This window comes from Erpetoichthys calabaricus, chromosome 4 (assembly GCF_900747795.2).
Source record: "Erpetoichthys calabaricus chromosome 4, fErpCal1.3, whole genome shotgun sequence".
Classification (NCBI taxonomy): domain Eukaryota; kingdom Metazoa; phylum Chordata; class Cladistia; order Polypteriformes; family Polypteridae; genus Erpetoichthys; species Erpetoichthys calabaricus.
The window spans coordinates 39,789,730-39,806,304 of record NC_041397.2 but is presented as its reverse complement, the minus strand read 5'-3'; the positions used below and the strand labels follow the sequence as shown (position 1 = coordinate 39,806,304).

The window sequence follows — 16,575 nt, the reverse complement described above, 5'->3', positions numbered from 1 at the left end:
TTCAATTCAGTAATTAAATTTTGCCGGACATTCTTGGGGATATCTTTAGTTCATCTATAGACCCTCAGTATAAATTAGTCGATAGATAGATAGATAGATAGATAGACAGATAGACAGATAGATAGATAGATAGATAGATAGATAGATAGATAGATAGATAGATAGATAGATAGATACTTTATTATTCATACCAAGGATGAAGGTAATTGTCACAGATACTTTATTATTCATACCAAGAATTAAGGTAATTGTGGATTATAAGAAATTCAATTAGGGTTTTGTGCTGTATTCAATTCAGTAATTAAATTTTGCCGGACATTCTTGGGGATATCTTTAGTTCATCTATAGACCCTCAGTATAAATTAGTCTTTAGATAGATAGATAGATAGATACTTTATTAATCCCAAGGGGAAATTCACATAGTATTGAAATTCACAATTCGCATTCCTCCTTCAGAAATGTGACCAGAAATGTAGAGTTATATCACCCAACAAGCAGGAGGAAATACCTGCACAAAAGGTGTTACATTCCCTCTTCTACTGTACACTTGTCTTTTTAGGTCTGTGTTTGTGTTAGTGAAAAATTTACAACAGCCATAGGCCCACAAAATGATCTATGGCACTTTCTGCCAATTTCAAACAATGGTAATCTATACTGTATGCTTGTTTTATGTTGTGTGGTAAGAGAGTCCAGACAGGTGAAGTAAAGGAAAGCAAAGTTTTATTGAAGTAGGAAAAAACGGTACTCAATTCTGGGAAAAATAAACAGTTTCAATGAGGCATTATGGTTTTAATAGGAAGCATTTGGAGTAGAACAACAACTGCAGTACTCACGGCACACAAAAAGCTATTGTGTATTAGCTAAAGTGGAAACAGCAGACACTTCAGTGCCACATCAGTCACAGTGAGACTCAGTGGAATGGTGTACTCTCTTTGACCATTGTTCTAAGTTCAAGAGTATATGTTGGGTAAAGTGAGGTTATTAACACAAACAACAATTGGAAGCTATATATTAAATAAACAAACATTATTTTTGGCTAGCATACAAAATTAGAAGACAGCTTACAAACACATACTGTACATTGTACAAATACATTTTTTTCTTACAATGGAAGCACAAAAAGGCTGGAAGATTAAAAAGCTATGTTAATCTAATTAATATTATGTTGACTGAATGTAATCTTCTTTGGAAAATGTTGTTTGCCTAGTTGACAATTTTTAACTTGATATATCTTTTTTCAGATGTCAGCTAATTTGAAACTTAAAGACAGGCAGAAAAAACGCAAAGAAATGGTAAATCTGCTTTTACTATATTTTATTTAATAAAATGAACAAGAACCAAGGACACCTGAGATAAAATCTGAAATTATGAAGTGTAGAAATTTGCTGTTGTGCAGTTTAATGCATAAAACATTACATTTACTTTTTTGTTTTAAGATTACTCCTATTAGGTCATACTGCTGCCTACTACAGGAGGATGATTCCATTTATATCTGTATACAAGTACATATGTTGCATCAATAAGCTCCTGTGTGTAATTAGGATTATTTATTGCTTTTATGTTTGCCAGTTAATTTAGTAGTTTATAGTGAGGCTATATACCCATTAAATGCTGTGTTATTTGGAAATTATTTTTCAAAGAATAATATTTTAATTGAACTTTTTCTATAGACCTATTTGTTTCTGACCTATTCTTGAGTCTGCATATTTCACTTTCCCTGTACATGTGATTCAACACTACAAAGTAGATTGTGTTCTTCACTATGTGATTACTAAAAAAATCATATTTTTTTATGAATGTCTTCATTTAAAAAAAAGAATCATACCATGCAGTACAGAGTATACGGTAAACTACTAGAGCCATATGTCTAGTTACAAGAATTAAACGATTGAAAATGTTAATAAAATAAGAGTTTTATTAAAAGAAATGTTTCAATAAAAATGTAACCTTTTGCACCTTGCTAGTAAAAGACACTGCAAGCATATTTCATATTGTAATGAGCACCTGGATTCATTGGGCTAAATCTCCAAAGTAACAAGTGTTATATTTTGGTAACCACTGATCAAGTGTAAATTTATAAAAATAAGTGTGTATGTTATAAAAACCTGGAATTCAGATTGTTTAAAAAAACAGTTAAAATATGGTTTTTAGTTAAAAGTTTAAAGTTTAGGGGTTTTGGTTAAAAGTTTAAAGTTTATTTCCAAGTTAGAACAGAAAAAACTGACTCAAGCTTATGTAAATAGCTTATCTGCACTTGCTAATATTCTATCAAGAGTTTTGAAATCTAAACCCAAAAGGATGAATGGCATTTTCATTTAAATATGGTCATCATTAGTGAAATATTTTTACTGTGAAAAGAGTATGGACTGTTTATGGTATTCCTCTTGTGAATTATAGGTATCAGAAATACTCCGTGCTTTGGGACTTCTTGAGTGTTCTAAGACCCGCTCTGGCAACCTCTCAGGAGGAGAAAGGAAACGCTTATCAATTGCACTTGAACTTGTCAGCAATCCAACTGTGATTTTTTTTGATGAACCGACTAGGTAAGAATCCTGTGAAGTACTTTAACTTGATGACAATTCATTTTTGAGGCCTAATCCCCATAGCTGATAATCTTATTTAAAATATTTATATTTAAATGGAAAAAAATATCCAGCCAGAATGTTTGTTGTAAAATCTGGTTTGTTGTAAAATCTGGTGGGAGCTGATGAAAAAGACCAGTAACAGTTCTCCTTGGAGCACCATGATACAACTGTCCTTGTATTCCTGATGCACCACAGGTGCTTCAGTGTCCTGTACTATAGCAGTTGTGAGACAGCAGTCTACATGGAAGAGACAGCCTTCCTGATTCAGTTTGTCATTGCCATCTCCAATTTTAATGCTACTTTACCAGAATGCCACTGTAAGAAGCAGTTTTGAAACCAACTCAATGATGAAATATAGTATATGCACAGATGTTCTGCTTACACCTGGAGGAAGTAAGCCTCCTCCAGGGATTTTGAAACACAACCTCTATTTCAGGTTACACTTTCTCAAAACACTAATTTGTTAGTTTGCTGAGAAAAAGCAAGTGTCTAGCTTAACAAGTGATTAGTAATAGTTTTGAAAGATTCAAACATTTCATAAAATGTTAATTCAACAAAAATATTCAGGCATCAACTACTTCTTACATCGCACTTAACAAGAATTCACACTTGAATGTCAGTGCTGGGTTCAGAGTGGGATTGTTCCTCTATGCAAGATTACTATATTCTCGTTCAGCTTTTAGGCCACTGTATAAAAATCTATCAAAGAAACAAAAAATATTAATACTATAGTATGGAAAAACAGTAGGTTTTTCACAAGTATTCATTAAATTCAGCTAGAAGAATGTATTTATTTAACTGAGTGTAAGGAGATGTTTGCCCATTCAGTTCACAATGATTGATGGATATTTAAATAGAGGCATTATATTATAGTATGAGGTTAGTTGTAAACACTAGAGAGTAGCATAGTTGTGGATCTACTGCATACCGTAGCTACAGAAAATGAGACTGTTTATATTCGATGAGAGTGTGTGTACAGTGGGAATAATGGTAGGCCAAGACTTCATCCTTGTGGTATCATTGCGCTCTTAGACATTTTTTGGCTTTGTTTGCTTGTGTTCATTAACTTCTTGTGCTCATAACTGGCAACTTTAGTACTGTTTTTTATTGTTTAATACAGATTTCAGATAAGTACAAACACAATTAAATGCAAAACACCCCCCAAAAAGCTGTTTTAGGGCATTATTAAGTCACATTTCATATAATGTACGAGCCCTTCATTACATAAATTTTATGGAAACATTATCTCTTTGCTGTACTGTAGTTCATGTTCACGGATCACATCAAGCCTCAGTGAAGTGGTAGGGTAATGTACTACCTTTAAATTGTAGAATGATTTTTTTAACATATCTGATGTTACCCAAAATGTTTCATCTGATATCCATCCATCCATCCATTTTCTAACCCGCTGAATCCGAACACAGGGTCACGGGGGTCTGCTGGAGCCAATCCCAGCCAACACAGGGCACAAGGCAGGAACCAATCCCGGGCAGGGTGCCAACCCACCGCAGTTCATCTGATATGCTACATTAAATATTTCTAGGTTAGTTTGTGTCTTTTCTTTTTAGGCATGTTCACATATAATGCTCATAGCATCTTTTGTGAAAGCTCATGTTTGTCTGTCTGTCGAAATGAAACTACTTGGCCCACTGTGGACCACTTTTGTTGAGATGTGGCACAGCTATTCTTCAAATAATTTTGGTGATACAGTTAAATTTTCATTCAGATTTCTCAAACAGATCGTGCTGTACAAAGTTTTAAAATCTGCCATTGAGAAGCACTGGTGAATTTGCGAACTCGTCCATCTTAAAATGGAGAAATGTTCTGTGCGACTTCAGTTAGGAATTTGTTTGCTGTTTCAATTTTACCTTGAGAGCAGATTCTTGAACTTGTAAATTTTGTATATTTTCCTCTTTTACTCGTCTGACAGCCGCTCAGATGGCCAATGCAAATGAGTCATACGCCGGGCAGAGCGCATGCACGTGCAAACAGCTCACACAGCAGCACTCTTCTTCTGCTGCTTTAGGTAAGTTAACTAATAGAGTGCAAATAGTCACTTCTCTGGAAATAATTGGAAGAGGAAATCAGTTATGTAAGCACATACAAGACTGAATTGAACAGTTATCTGCAGATTATTACTATATAAAAATGATGTTATCAACCTACAGCTAAATGGTGTTTGAACTAATTAATAACACAGGAAAAGTGCAAGTCCCCTAACTGATATATACACAGGAAGGGTTTAAAAATGGAGCACTGGTGTCAGGAGATGGGAGTCTTCAGTGGCTTAAGCCCCTAATTTTTCAGTTCCAGGTCTACATAAACAATCGCGGCAAGCCCTTGATCTTTTTGCCCATGAAGTACCATTTGTATTCCTGTTATACATTAAATAATTTCCTTTTCAAGTTCTTACCTATTAATATAATTTTAATGAATTACTGTGCTTTAATATTAATAGCTAGATAGGGAACTTGTTTTAGTTTGTTTTCTCCTATCATAGGGTATTGTTGGTAATGATCATTATATATTAATAGAAAATTTTCAATTGCTAATTATTGGATACTACTCTATTGGGTGTACTTTAAAAAATGTTATGTTAAAGAATATAGATCAACAGTTAGTAACAGGCCCCTCCCCTCCAACTTACCTCAGTAGATGCTGTTTTTACATCACTTGAATTGGACCCTGCTGTTTATGGACGCAATTGAGCCACAAGCCTATTTTTGCTCCATTTTTAACTTCATTGTAAAGTGCTACTAAAAAAGCATGTATTTAATGTAGTGTAGCATTGGATTATACAGTATCTATTACTTTTGAATATAGCTCCTTGTTACAAAACTATTTAATAAGCTAAAATGCAATAACTTGACTCTGCAATGAAGTAAAAAAAAGTGTAACTTTCATATCCATTAAGTTGCTGAATATACCTAAATGTTATGCCATGCATGCATTGTCAGACTTGTTTGTTTTAATCTGCATTCAGTCTAAGTGAATATATCTGAATCTAAGAGTGTGTTTATTTCCCACTCCTGAAAGATACTCCATTAAGTTGCTGAATATACCTAAATGTTATGCCATGCATGCATTGTCAGACTTGTTTGTTTTAATCTGCATTCAGTCTAAGTGAATATATCTGAATCTAAGAGTGTGTTTATTTCCCACTCCTGAAAGATACGAGAGTAATTCTGCAATTTGCAGACTATTTTAATGCAATTTGCTCTTGAGTTCTCCTTTGTTGCCTATTGAATGTAGAAAGATTGTTTATATTACTTTTGACAAACATTCCTAATGTAATAGACAAGCCGTTCCAAATTTCTTCATACAAATCAGTATATGATAAAGAAGTGTCATTAAATGTTAATCTGAAAATGGAAATACTGAAGATTATGCAAAAAAAAAACTTTGAACATGTACTGTAGTTCAAAGTAAAAACTTTTTTTTTTTTCTCTGTCTAAAGAGACCACAATTGAATTTGCATGTTGTGAATGGATTTCAACTCAACACAGTTGAAATTACAGTCCACGTGTTTACCAGTATTTCAGAAAGGCAATAGTCTGACCATGTCTTTTCCTAGAAGAATGTTCATATTCTTCATTTCTGGTCTTCTTGTGCACACAGACTCTAGCTTTCATTTCTGGAGTTTTCTTTGGCCATTTTATTCTTACTTTTGCTAATTTTGGGTCACCTATTTCTACCAAAGTTTTATTTCCTAATCAACAGCCTTTGTTTTTTCATTAACTGATTGTTTATTTTATCTTGGTACACTTCAGACATTAATGATGAATTTCATTAATTTCATTTGCCTGTTTTTCGATAGTCTAGACAACTGCAAAGCACCTACAGGTTCAAATTGAGGTTAAACCTGTTCATTTTTGGTGAAGACCATAAAATAATTTTTAAGGGCAATCACATGATAAATTTATAAAATTGGCCTAGTTAGTTGGTGTGACAGAGAACGACGCAGAGGACAGGAAGATACGGAAACAGATGATCTGCTGTGGTGACACCTAACAAGATCAGCCGAAAGAAGTTGATGATATGTTATTGACAGAATGTTGTATAATGCTGTTATACATAAACAATTTTTGTACTTGACAAACACAACAGCCACATAGTTGTGTAACAGAGTTTGGTGTTTACCTGCTAGCAAGTCTAAAAACCTTGCTACTCGCTTTATGTAATCTTCCTGAAGATTATAGTGTTTAAAAGATGTGAATTTTTTAGGTACAAGTAAATAAGGTATCATTTTTAACATGTAATGTCTCCTGTGTTTTACTGCTTTAGTGGTCTGGACAGCTCTTCCAGTTTGCAGCTTGTTTCCCTAATGAAGGCTTTAGCTCAAGGCGGAAGAACTGTCATCTGCACTATTCATCAGCCTAGTGCCAAATTGTTTGAGCTATTTGACAAGGTAGTGTACCATTAATTAGGGTAATTTCTTTAAATTTAATTGTAAAAGATAATTTTTTTATTACTGTCTTCATGATTGTAATGTTGTTCCAAAAGCCTGCATTTGAATTTATTTGAATCCTAATGAGCTTTTCCTGGTTTCACTGGTGGTGTCAATTAGACTTGTAAGAGTTTAGTTGAGGATTGGCATGTTTATTGTAAGGTAAAGGGGAGTGTATCACTTTTAAAATAGTCATAACCCAGCCACCAGAAATAAAGATGGCTCTGAATATGGGTGTTTGATGGAATAATGAAACAAACATGATATACACAGTTCCAGTACTGTACTGTGCATCCTTTCCTTTCTGTCTGTATATTGTACTATTAAAATATTATGAGAGACCTTTGTTGAAATAATATTGATATCTTGTGTTATTTATTACTTCATTGTGTTTGAATCTCTTCAGCTTTACGTTCTGAGTCAAGGTCAATGTATTTACAATGGCAAAGTTTCAAATCTAGTTTCTTACCTTGGGAACCTTGGTCTCCACTGCCCCACATATCACAATCCAGCTGACTTTAGTAAGTAAAGTTTTTTTTTTTTTTTTTTTACTTGTGATCATTTCTTAAGTGTTCTTATTCACATGTTCAGAACTTAATACTACATTTTGACTTAAGCCTGATTTTACTTATGTGGTTACTGAATAGAAATTTACTAAAGTTATCATACAGAAATTGGGATAGTTAATCTAGCTCTGTTTTTAATATAAAAGATATGTTTGGTATATAAGTCAAAAGTTATTTCTTCATAATCGAGGTATCAATTTTTCACATTGTGTTTTGTTCTGTTTTTTATAAATTAAAAAATACCAGTCTGTTCTTGTGTTTTAAAATGGAGATGAAGGATGCTGAGGTCTAAACATTAAAAATCAAAATCCTTAAACTTATGGGATACATCCATTTTTCAAGCCAACAGTTGTCGAGTATTGACCTGCGTTTTGAGATGACACACACACATTACAAAACAGCATATCCATATCAGTTTAGGTAGAAAAATAGCAAAAAGTAAAATATTTTTGTGAGATTTAACCATTTTAAAGGAGATCAGTTGTGCGCTTCACCTCACTACAGTACTTGTCTTTGTCTTACCAGGGTCTTACCAGGGGCTGCAATGTATACTTTTCACCTCAAAATATCTTAACCTACTGCCGTTTTTCACAACTAGACAATAATAAACTAAAAAAATATCACACAATCACTCACAATCTTTACGCTTTCATACATAAGCTGTATACCTCCATAAAAGGATGGGTATAATCTACTTCACAGCACATGTACACCATGCTCGTCATTATACTAGAAGTCATTCTAAACCAGGAAAAAATGCCTTTGTTAAGAAAAACACATTTAAGCCATTCATGACTCAACAAGCACATCAATCTAAATAAAACAAAAGAATTATTAGCATTATAAAATGTTAGGAGCCTATTAATTTAGATCACAATTGCTCCAGATGTACAGAGATAACTACATTTACTTTAGGAATACTGTATATGTAGGGGGTAAGTATTAGTATTGTGACAGGATCAAGCTTTAGAAATCTCTGAAGGTAAGTCATATTTGGCAGTGTTCCATTGTATTGTGGGAAATCTTAAGAAAAATGTCTTATGGCCTCATTCACCTGTGTATTTTTATATTGTTGTAAAACAGGCATGCTGGACCTCTGCCTCTTTTCTGCATTCGTTTTCAATTATTTTTTGTGTGTGAGGAACTATTTTATAATGGGCCTTTTATTGACATAACTCTCTGAAATGGGTTCAGGTTAGGCGGTAAATGTTGATTATGATTAAATATATCCCATTTCTCTTTTGGAAATTTATTGATTGTATTTTTGATTGTATGTATTTTACATGCTGTAATGTAATCCTTAAACTCATTAAAATAAAAAAAAAAGATATTTAATTGTCTGCGGTGGGTTGGCACCCTGCCCAGGATTGGTTCCCTGCCTTGTGCCCTGTGTTGGCTGGGATTGGCTCCAGCAGACCCCCGTGACCCTGTGTTCGGATTCAGCGGGTTGGAAAATGGATGGATGGATATTTAATTGTATTTCTTGACAGCGTTACATTTATACTGGTTTAATTTATGTGTGCTCTTGAAAAACACTAGGTATAGAGATTTTTATAGAAAAGGTTATTATTTTTTTACTTTAGATTTTGTAAGAATAATGTATATTCTGTGAGGCTTACTTTTTCCTTTTCCTACTGCCTTCTATTTTTAATTATTTAAACAAAACCTTCTATCAGTTGCCTATCATGTGTCTTTCATATATCACATTTCACAGGAGATACAGAATGCAAGCAGGTTTTTGCAGTCTTTTCTTGTGTGGTATGGTCTTGCTTCTTTCAGTTTTATGATATGTACTTCTTCTACCAAACTAGGTTGAATGGCAGATAAGCTAGAATCAGCCAAGTAATTAGAAAGGGACTTGGACAGAACACAGGTTTGGGCAGATTTGTGGCAGAAATTTAATGTAAGTAAATGTAAGGTATTACACATAGGAAGTAAAAATATTAGATCTAAGTGCACAATGAAAAATTGCCTTTTATGAGAAGAACCTAGGAATCATAGCTTCTACAGAAGCCATTATGAAGGCTAATAGAATGTTAGGTTATATAGTGCCTTGCAAAACTATTCAGTGTTTGTCCTGTTTTGTCACATTACCCCTGGAATTAAAAAGGATTATGAAGGGGCTAGCACCATATGATCTACCAGACACTTTCATTGTGACAGCTGCAAGTATCTTTGGGCATGTCTCTATTAGCTTAGCATATTTAGCCACTGGGATTTTCACGTTTTCCTCAAGGCAAAACTGCTCCAACTCGTTCGTTAGATGGGTTGCGTTGGTGTACAACAGTCTTCCAAATCATGCCACAGATTATCAGTTGGATTGAAGTCCGGGCTTTGACTAGGCCATTTCAAGATATTTAAGTGTTTCCCTTTAATCTGTCTTGGAGACTAGGGATCTGGATGTTTGCAGGTCTGAATCCTGTAAATGCCAGAAGTAATTCCAATCTGTTGGAACCTTGAGCAAGGCCCTTGACCTGCATTTTGCTCTTTCCTGGTTATGTCGTTAACCTGTATACAGGCCTGCAAGCATGTCTTCCAACTTGTAGGAAAAACATGGGGGTTGGTGGCAGGATTGGTGGCCACAATAAAAAACCCATTCCACTCAAACTAGTGTGATGCTGAGTTGTCATCTTTTGCACCACTGCACTTGGGTCCTAATCTGGGATCCTCTGTTTGTCTTCTGTTTGTTCTCTGTTTTGTCATGTAGTGGGTGCGGCAACATGCTGCATCAATGCATGCTCCCAACCTCCTCCTTTAAACCACTCCAATGTAGCTTTAGCAGTAACTTGAGGGTCATTGTCCTGCTGAAAGGTGTACCTTAGTCCCAGTCTCAAATCTCTGGCAGACTGAAACAGGTTTTCCTCAAGAATCGTCCTGTATTTAGTACCATCCATCTTTTCCTTCAATCCTGACAAGTTTTTCTGTCCCTATTGTTGAAAAAATCCCCACAGCATGATGCTGCCACTAACATGCTTCACTGTGGGAATTGTGTTCTTGGGGTAATGGGAAGTGTTGGGTTTGCGCCACACATGGTGTTTCCCATGATGGCCAAAAAGTTCAATTTTAGTCTTATCTGACCAGAGAACCTCCTTCCACGTGTTTGGAGAGTCTGCCACATGCTTTCGTGCAAACTCCAAATGTGTTGTCTTATTTTGTTTCTTTATGCAATGGCTTTTTTCTTACCAGTCTTCCATAAGGCTCTGTGAATTGTATGGCTTAAAGTGGTCCTATGGATAGATATTCCCATCTCCGCCTTGGATATTTGCAGCTCCCTCACTGTTATACTTGGCCTTCCCTTGTTAGGTATGTAGTCATGCCATTTTCTTTCCATTTTGTTATAATGGATTTAATGGTGCTCCGTAGGATATTCAGAGTTGGGGATATTTTTTTTATGACCCAATCCTGATCAATACTTCTCCACAATTTTGTCTCTCACCTGTTTGGAGTCCTCCTTAGTCTTTATATTGCTTGGTAAGTGCTGTTGAGGAGTCGGGAGCCTTTCAGAACAGGTCTCTCTATTATAAAAAAAATCTTGGGAGGGAAACTAGGGAGACGAGACGTGATCTTCTCGGAAGACAATTTGACGTCCCGTGAGAGACACTTTAATGCCAGGCGAGACAAGGCAGTGAGATGGAGCCTTTCAGAAGGATTTTTTCCCTCCAAAAAAAAATCTTGGGAGGGAAACTAGGGAGACGAGATGTGATCTTCTTGGAAGACAATTTGACGTCCCGTGAGAGACACTTTAACGTCACGCGACACAAGGCAGTGAGACAACAGTTAAAACAAGTTCACGGACATCTAATCTAGCAGTTGTTGGAATGCTTTTGGTAGACATGCTTCATGTGCTCCCAGCTCTTAAAACAACAACAAGCGACAAGCAGAACACGCAGCTCGCTAGCAGCAGTAAGCCAGCAGATGATCCGACTGCTTCTCCTTAGCGTGTGTTCAGCACCCCCCACCCCTTCACAACGTGAGCACCAGAGACATGAAATAGCAAAAGGACAGCTGCTGTACAGGCTTTTAAGTGATCGACAAACAGAACACGTAGCTCGCCAGCAGCAGAAAGACAGCAGCTGATCCGACGGCATCTCCTTAGTGTGTGTTCACATACAACGCGAGCAGCGTTATGCGTCCTGTGAGAATGTAACCACGCCCGGGGCCGGAAATAAAGGACAAGTATTTTTTGTTTACAAAAGTTTTAAAGTAAAAGTGAAAATAATGCATATGTAACAATTCCCATGAAAATAACAATCTCTTTAAATTGTATATCCGGTAAACCAAACCTGGGGGTGGGCGAGCGAAGCGAGCAGGGGGCGGATTCCCCTAGTCTGTTTATATGGAAATCTTGTGGCAGATCATGTGACACTTTGATTGCATACAGGTGGACCCTAATCAACTAATATGTGACTTCTGAAGTTAAGTAGTTGTACCATATCATATTCAGGGATTTCATAGCAAAGGGGATGAATAAATATAAACTCACAACATATATATATAGGTTTATATATATATATATATATATATATATATATATATATAGGTATTTTATTTTCATTCCAATTCAACAATGTGGACTATATTGTTAAGCTCATTACATAAAATCCAAATGAAAATCCATTTTAATTCCAAATTGTAATATGACAAGACAGGACAAACACCAAGGCACTATATAGCTTGATGTCTAACCTGAATCAAGTGAGTATATGCTTAATAATATAGTGGAAAGGCCTCACTTAGAGTACTGCAGTTAAGTTTTCTCTGCAGGCTATAGAAAAGAGATAATAGTGCTAGAAAAGTCCAGAAAAGAGAAACTAGCCTGATTCCAGTTCTGCAAGTTGCGAGTTATAAGAAAAGATTGAAGGAGTTGAACATTTTAAGCTTAAGTAAACAGAGACTTAAGAAGTGATGCAATTGACGTTTTTTTTAATTATAAAACAAGTATATTGAATTATGGCTGTTACTTTAAAATTAATTCTTCAACAAGAACATTTGGATACAGATGGAAACTTGTTATGATTAAGTATCTTAGAATGTTAATAAATTTTTCTTTACTCAGGGAATCATACATTCTTAAAAATAATGGTCTTAAAATGGTACTTTATTGGATTGTGTGGTTCCTTGTAGAACCATAGCTTAACAAAAACATTTAATTCTGGGAAGACTTTTTTTGCATTTGAAAGTGATTTTTTGAAAAGGTACCCAACGTGGAAAAAACAGAAAAATTCAATGTACAATCAACTACCCAGCATGAGACTAACAGATCAAGAAAGCATGAACTTTGCTAACTGTATTGTTTATTATATGCAGCAAGAGTCCTTTAAAGATCATGAAACTATTGGTATTTTAAAATTTTTTTCTCTTCTGTTCATGGCATTTTACAGTTCTAAAAACATAAGTTCATTCTGGAATCTTCAAATAGATGGTTCTTCCTGGAACCAAAAATGGTTCTTCTATAGCATTGCTTTGAAGAACCACTTAGGCTTCTTTATTTTTAAAACTATAGATTGACAAAATAAATTATCAGTTAGTGTGGTAGAGGGCAGGACGTTAGGCACCTTGAAAACACAAATTGATGTTACTTCGGAAGAATTAGTTGGATAGGATTGGTGATCTTTGTTGGGTTGAATAACATGTCCTGTTTTATACATTGATCTGTCCTTTAATGTCAGCAAAACCATAGACTTTATAAATTTGAACTTGAAATTGAACTTCCCATCATTTTTTCCATTATTGGCATGTATTAGAACCAAAGACAGACTATGTACAAATTACTTGAATACATTAACACAAATTGCCTGTCCCAGACTTTGTCAGATTGACTAGTTGTAGTTTGACCAAATATTAGAATGAGCAAGACACAAAATTCTAGCAACTTTTGACAGTAACTTGATTGTTGGCATCAGACTTTGTGTCAGTGATATAGGAAGATACTAGGGGGCTCCGCCCCCTGCTCACTTCGCTCGCCAACCCCTGGCGTTGGGGCATGACAAAGAGTGAGATGTATGAATTAGATATAGAATAGTGTGCAGGTGTGGATGATGCATATCGAAAGCAAAAAATACAGTGTTTGGCACAGAGTAATGGTTTATTGGAATATTTCTTTGTACACAACATTAGTAGTAAAGATGGTGTCCTGTCCTTAAATGAGTTTTCCTTGGCATGGAGCATTTATAAGGCAACATAAAGTTGTCCATGTCCAAAAACGGGCTCAGAGAGGTAGATGCCAACCTTGTCCATGGTTTGTCCTTGTGATTTGTTGATGGTCATGGCAAATGCAGGTCTAATGGGGAACTGTTGTAGTTTCAATGTAAAAGGTAATTCTAGGTTAGAACTCGTAAGGTCAACTCTAGGAATGAGAACAGTATTGTTAGCATGTGATCCTGTAAGAACTGTTGCTTGAATAAGATTGTGTGTCATGGTGTTGACGACTAAACTTGTGCCATTGCATAAACCCTGTTTAGTGTTAAGGTTTCTTAATAGCATGATTATTGTTCCGTTTTTAAGGCTAAGATTGTGTTGTGTCAATCCGGCTGGGTTAATTGTGTTCACATATGCTAAGGGGAAATTCAGATGTTTTGCACCAAGTGTATCTTTAGAAAGCAAAGCTAATTGTTCGCCTAACTTTTTTTTTTACGCGGTTTTAGAAGCGCGCCGAGGTGAATTTTTTTGTTTGATGCGAGTTCGTGTTTGTGGTCCCGTTACTCGAGCCGTCTAGTTTTGTATCCGTGATCGTGAATTGATGACTTGTTTGATCTTTATCGTTAGGAATATGGATAAGTAATAAGTAGGATCGAACTCACTGTTAATTTGCGGAGTGTTCGTTTCTTCGTATTATCACCAATCAGGTCTCGCGCCTGTATAAGTATTGTAGTTCGGTCTCGTGTTGTTCAAATGACGTCATCGCGTATTTTAAGGTGGACTGAATAATAGTTGAGCGCATGGCATGTGGAGCAATAGGTAAGCACTGTCTAAAATCTATTCCTAATAAAAGGACCTTTACTCCAAAGGGAATATTATTATTCATAAACGCAATGCCAATTGTCCGCGTATTTTAAGGTGGACTGAACAATAGCTGAGCGCATTGTAAGTGTAGTAATAGTTAAGCACTGTCTAAAATCTCCTTCTAATAAAAGTACCTTTCCCGCAAAGGGAATATTATTATTCATCAACGTTTGTAGAAGTTTATCAATGGTGTTGAGTAAGTCACTGGATGCCATTGTACATTCATCTATAATTAAAAGTGTGGCAAGACGGAAGACACGTGCATTGTTACTGTGCATTGTCATAGTGGATACCGATGTTTCTGTGATTGTGACCGGTATTTGGAATAAGGAGTGACATGTGTTTTTGGAGCCGAGACATTTTTTCTTCAGCGGTTTCAGAAGCGCTTTGTAGGTGCCGACGTGATTTGTGCATATTATTCATAAACGTTTGTAGAAGTTTATGAAGTATATGAATGTAAAGAAGGCAGTCTAATTTGACCCTTTTGACAACAACGTGTAAATGTATAACTTGTATTGCCAGTTGTTTCTTCAGGGAAGTGAACTGAATGACAATGATTGCAAATGACATTCATTAATCCGAATGAATTTTCCTGGTGTATGTTTTGCTTGTGCCGTTTGAGATGCGCGTTGTTGCATGTGTAGTATTTGGGACGTGTTGTTTTGGAGCTGTAATCGATTTGCCTGTGCTGTGTGAGAAGCCCGTTGTAGCCTTCGCTGCCGTTAACGTATGTCCGAGACGGGAGGTGTTTCGTTTTGAATCCGTGCCTGTTGCGATGCAGCACTTTGATTGATAGTTTGCGTCATGTGGATCTAGGATGTAGATCTGTGCATATTAAATGAACTATTGTAGGATCTAATGCAGTTCATAAAGTTTTTACTTTTAGGTACATCGTTAGTTAGAAGCTTTAGTTGAGCTTTGCGTTTTTGGAGTCGAGCCATTTTTTTCTTTTAGAAATATGGATAAGTAATAAGGAGTATTGCACTCACTGTTAATATGGAGCCTTTTCTGCGGTTGAACGGTTAATAGTGCCTTATTGTAATGAGATCCACCTATGCTGCATAGCCGTCTATTTTGTTGTTTCTTTCGTGTTCGTGTGTTTGTTCCTGTTATCCTTTCCTTTTCGTTTTGTACCCGTGACCGTGTATTCATGACTTGTTTCTTTCTCAGCATGTGAAATATGGATAAGTAATAAGGAGGATCGCAGTCACCGTTAATATGTTTAATTTTCTGCAGTTGAACGGTTAATAGTGCTTTATTGTAAGGAGATCCACCAATGCTGACACCTATGCTGTCTAGTGTGAAGGTGTTAATGTTCACTTTAGAATATGTGGCTTTGGGTGTCACTTCTTATGGATGTGTGTGTGTGGGGGTGGGGTGGGGGGGTGGAGGGGGGTTGAGGATTGTTGTTGCACGAGCGTTTTCTTTCTTTTTGTGTTCCTGTGTCTTGTTGAATCCCCCTGTTTGTGTGTGTCCCGTCCCTTGCTTGTAGGGTCTGTGGGGTGGTTTTGTGTTCTTTTTTTTGTGTTCCATGGGCTTGTTGAATCCCCCTCTTGGTGTGTGTCCCGTCCGGTGCCTGTGGGGGGGGGGGGGGTGCCTTGCTGTTGTGCGCGAGCCTCTTTTTTTTTTTTTGGGGGGTCTAGTCTCGTGTGCAATGTGTTTCGTGCTTTGCCTGCGTTTCCTCATTTCTCCATTTTTCCTGTGCTCACTCCTTTTTTCTGTGGTCTTGTCCGCCTCTCGCGGCCCCTCTTCCGCCTCTCTCGCCCTCTTTTGTCCGCCTTTCTTGGCTCCTCAGCCGACTCTCGCGGACTCTTTTTGCGCCTGCGCAGTACGTCTTTTTGCAGCTACGGCCCATTGCCGGATGTGCCTGCGTCCATCATCCGGTTTAGCATTCTCGGTTAGTAATATGGATGGATTGGTAGTATAGTGATATTGGAAATGTTTTCATGACACATATTAGGTCACGTGATACCAT

At 36.4% G+C, this 16,575-nt stretch overlaps 2 protein-coding genes across 4 annotated transcripts in view; both read left to right on the top strand.

The window, feature by feature from the left end:
* The window catches only part of slc6a7 (solute carrier family 6 member 7), a 666,512-nt gene that overhangs the window by 338,456 nt on the left and 311,481 nt on the right, over positions 1 to 16,575 (top strand). The gene's annotated exons all lie outside the window — the stretch shown is intronic.
* LOC114651031 (ATP-binding cassette sub-family G member 1-like) overlaps positions 1 to 16,575 on the top strand; it is a 64,015-nt gene that overhangs the window by 21,715 nt on the left and 25,725 nt on the right. For all 3 annotated transcript variants that reach the window (XM_051926485.1, XM_051926484.1, XM_051926486.1), the window contains exons 5-8: positions 1,242 to 1,292; positions 2,398 to 2,543; positions 6,870 to 6,993; positions 7,439 to 7,553. In XM_051926485.1, the coding sequence (XP_051782445.1) occupies positions 1,242 to 1,292; positions 2,398 to 2,543; positions 6,870 to 6,993; positions 7,439 to 7,553 (436 nt within the window). The remainder of the gene's footprint in view (positions 1 to 1,241; positions 1,293 to 2,397; positions 2,544 to 6,869; positions 6,994 to 7,438; positions 7,554 to 16,575) is intronic.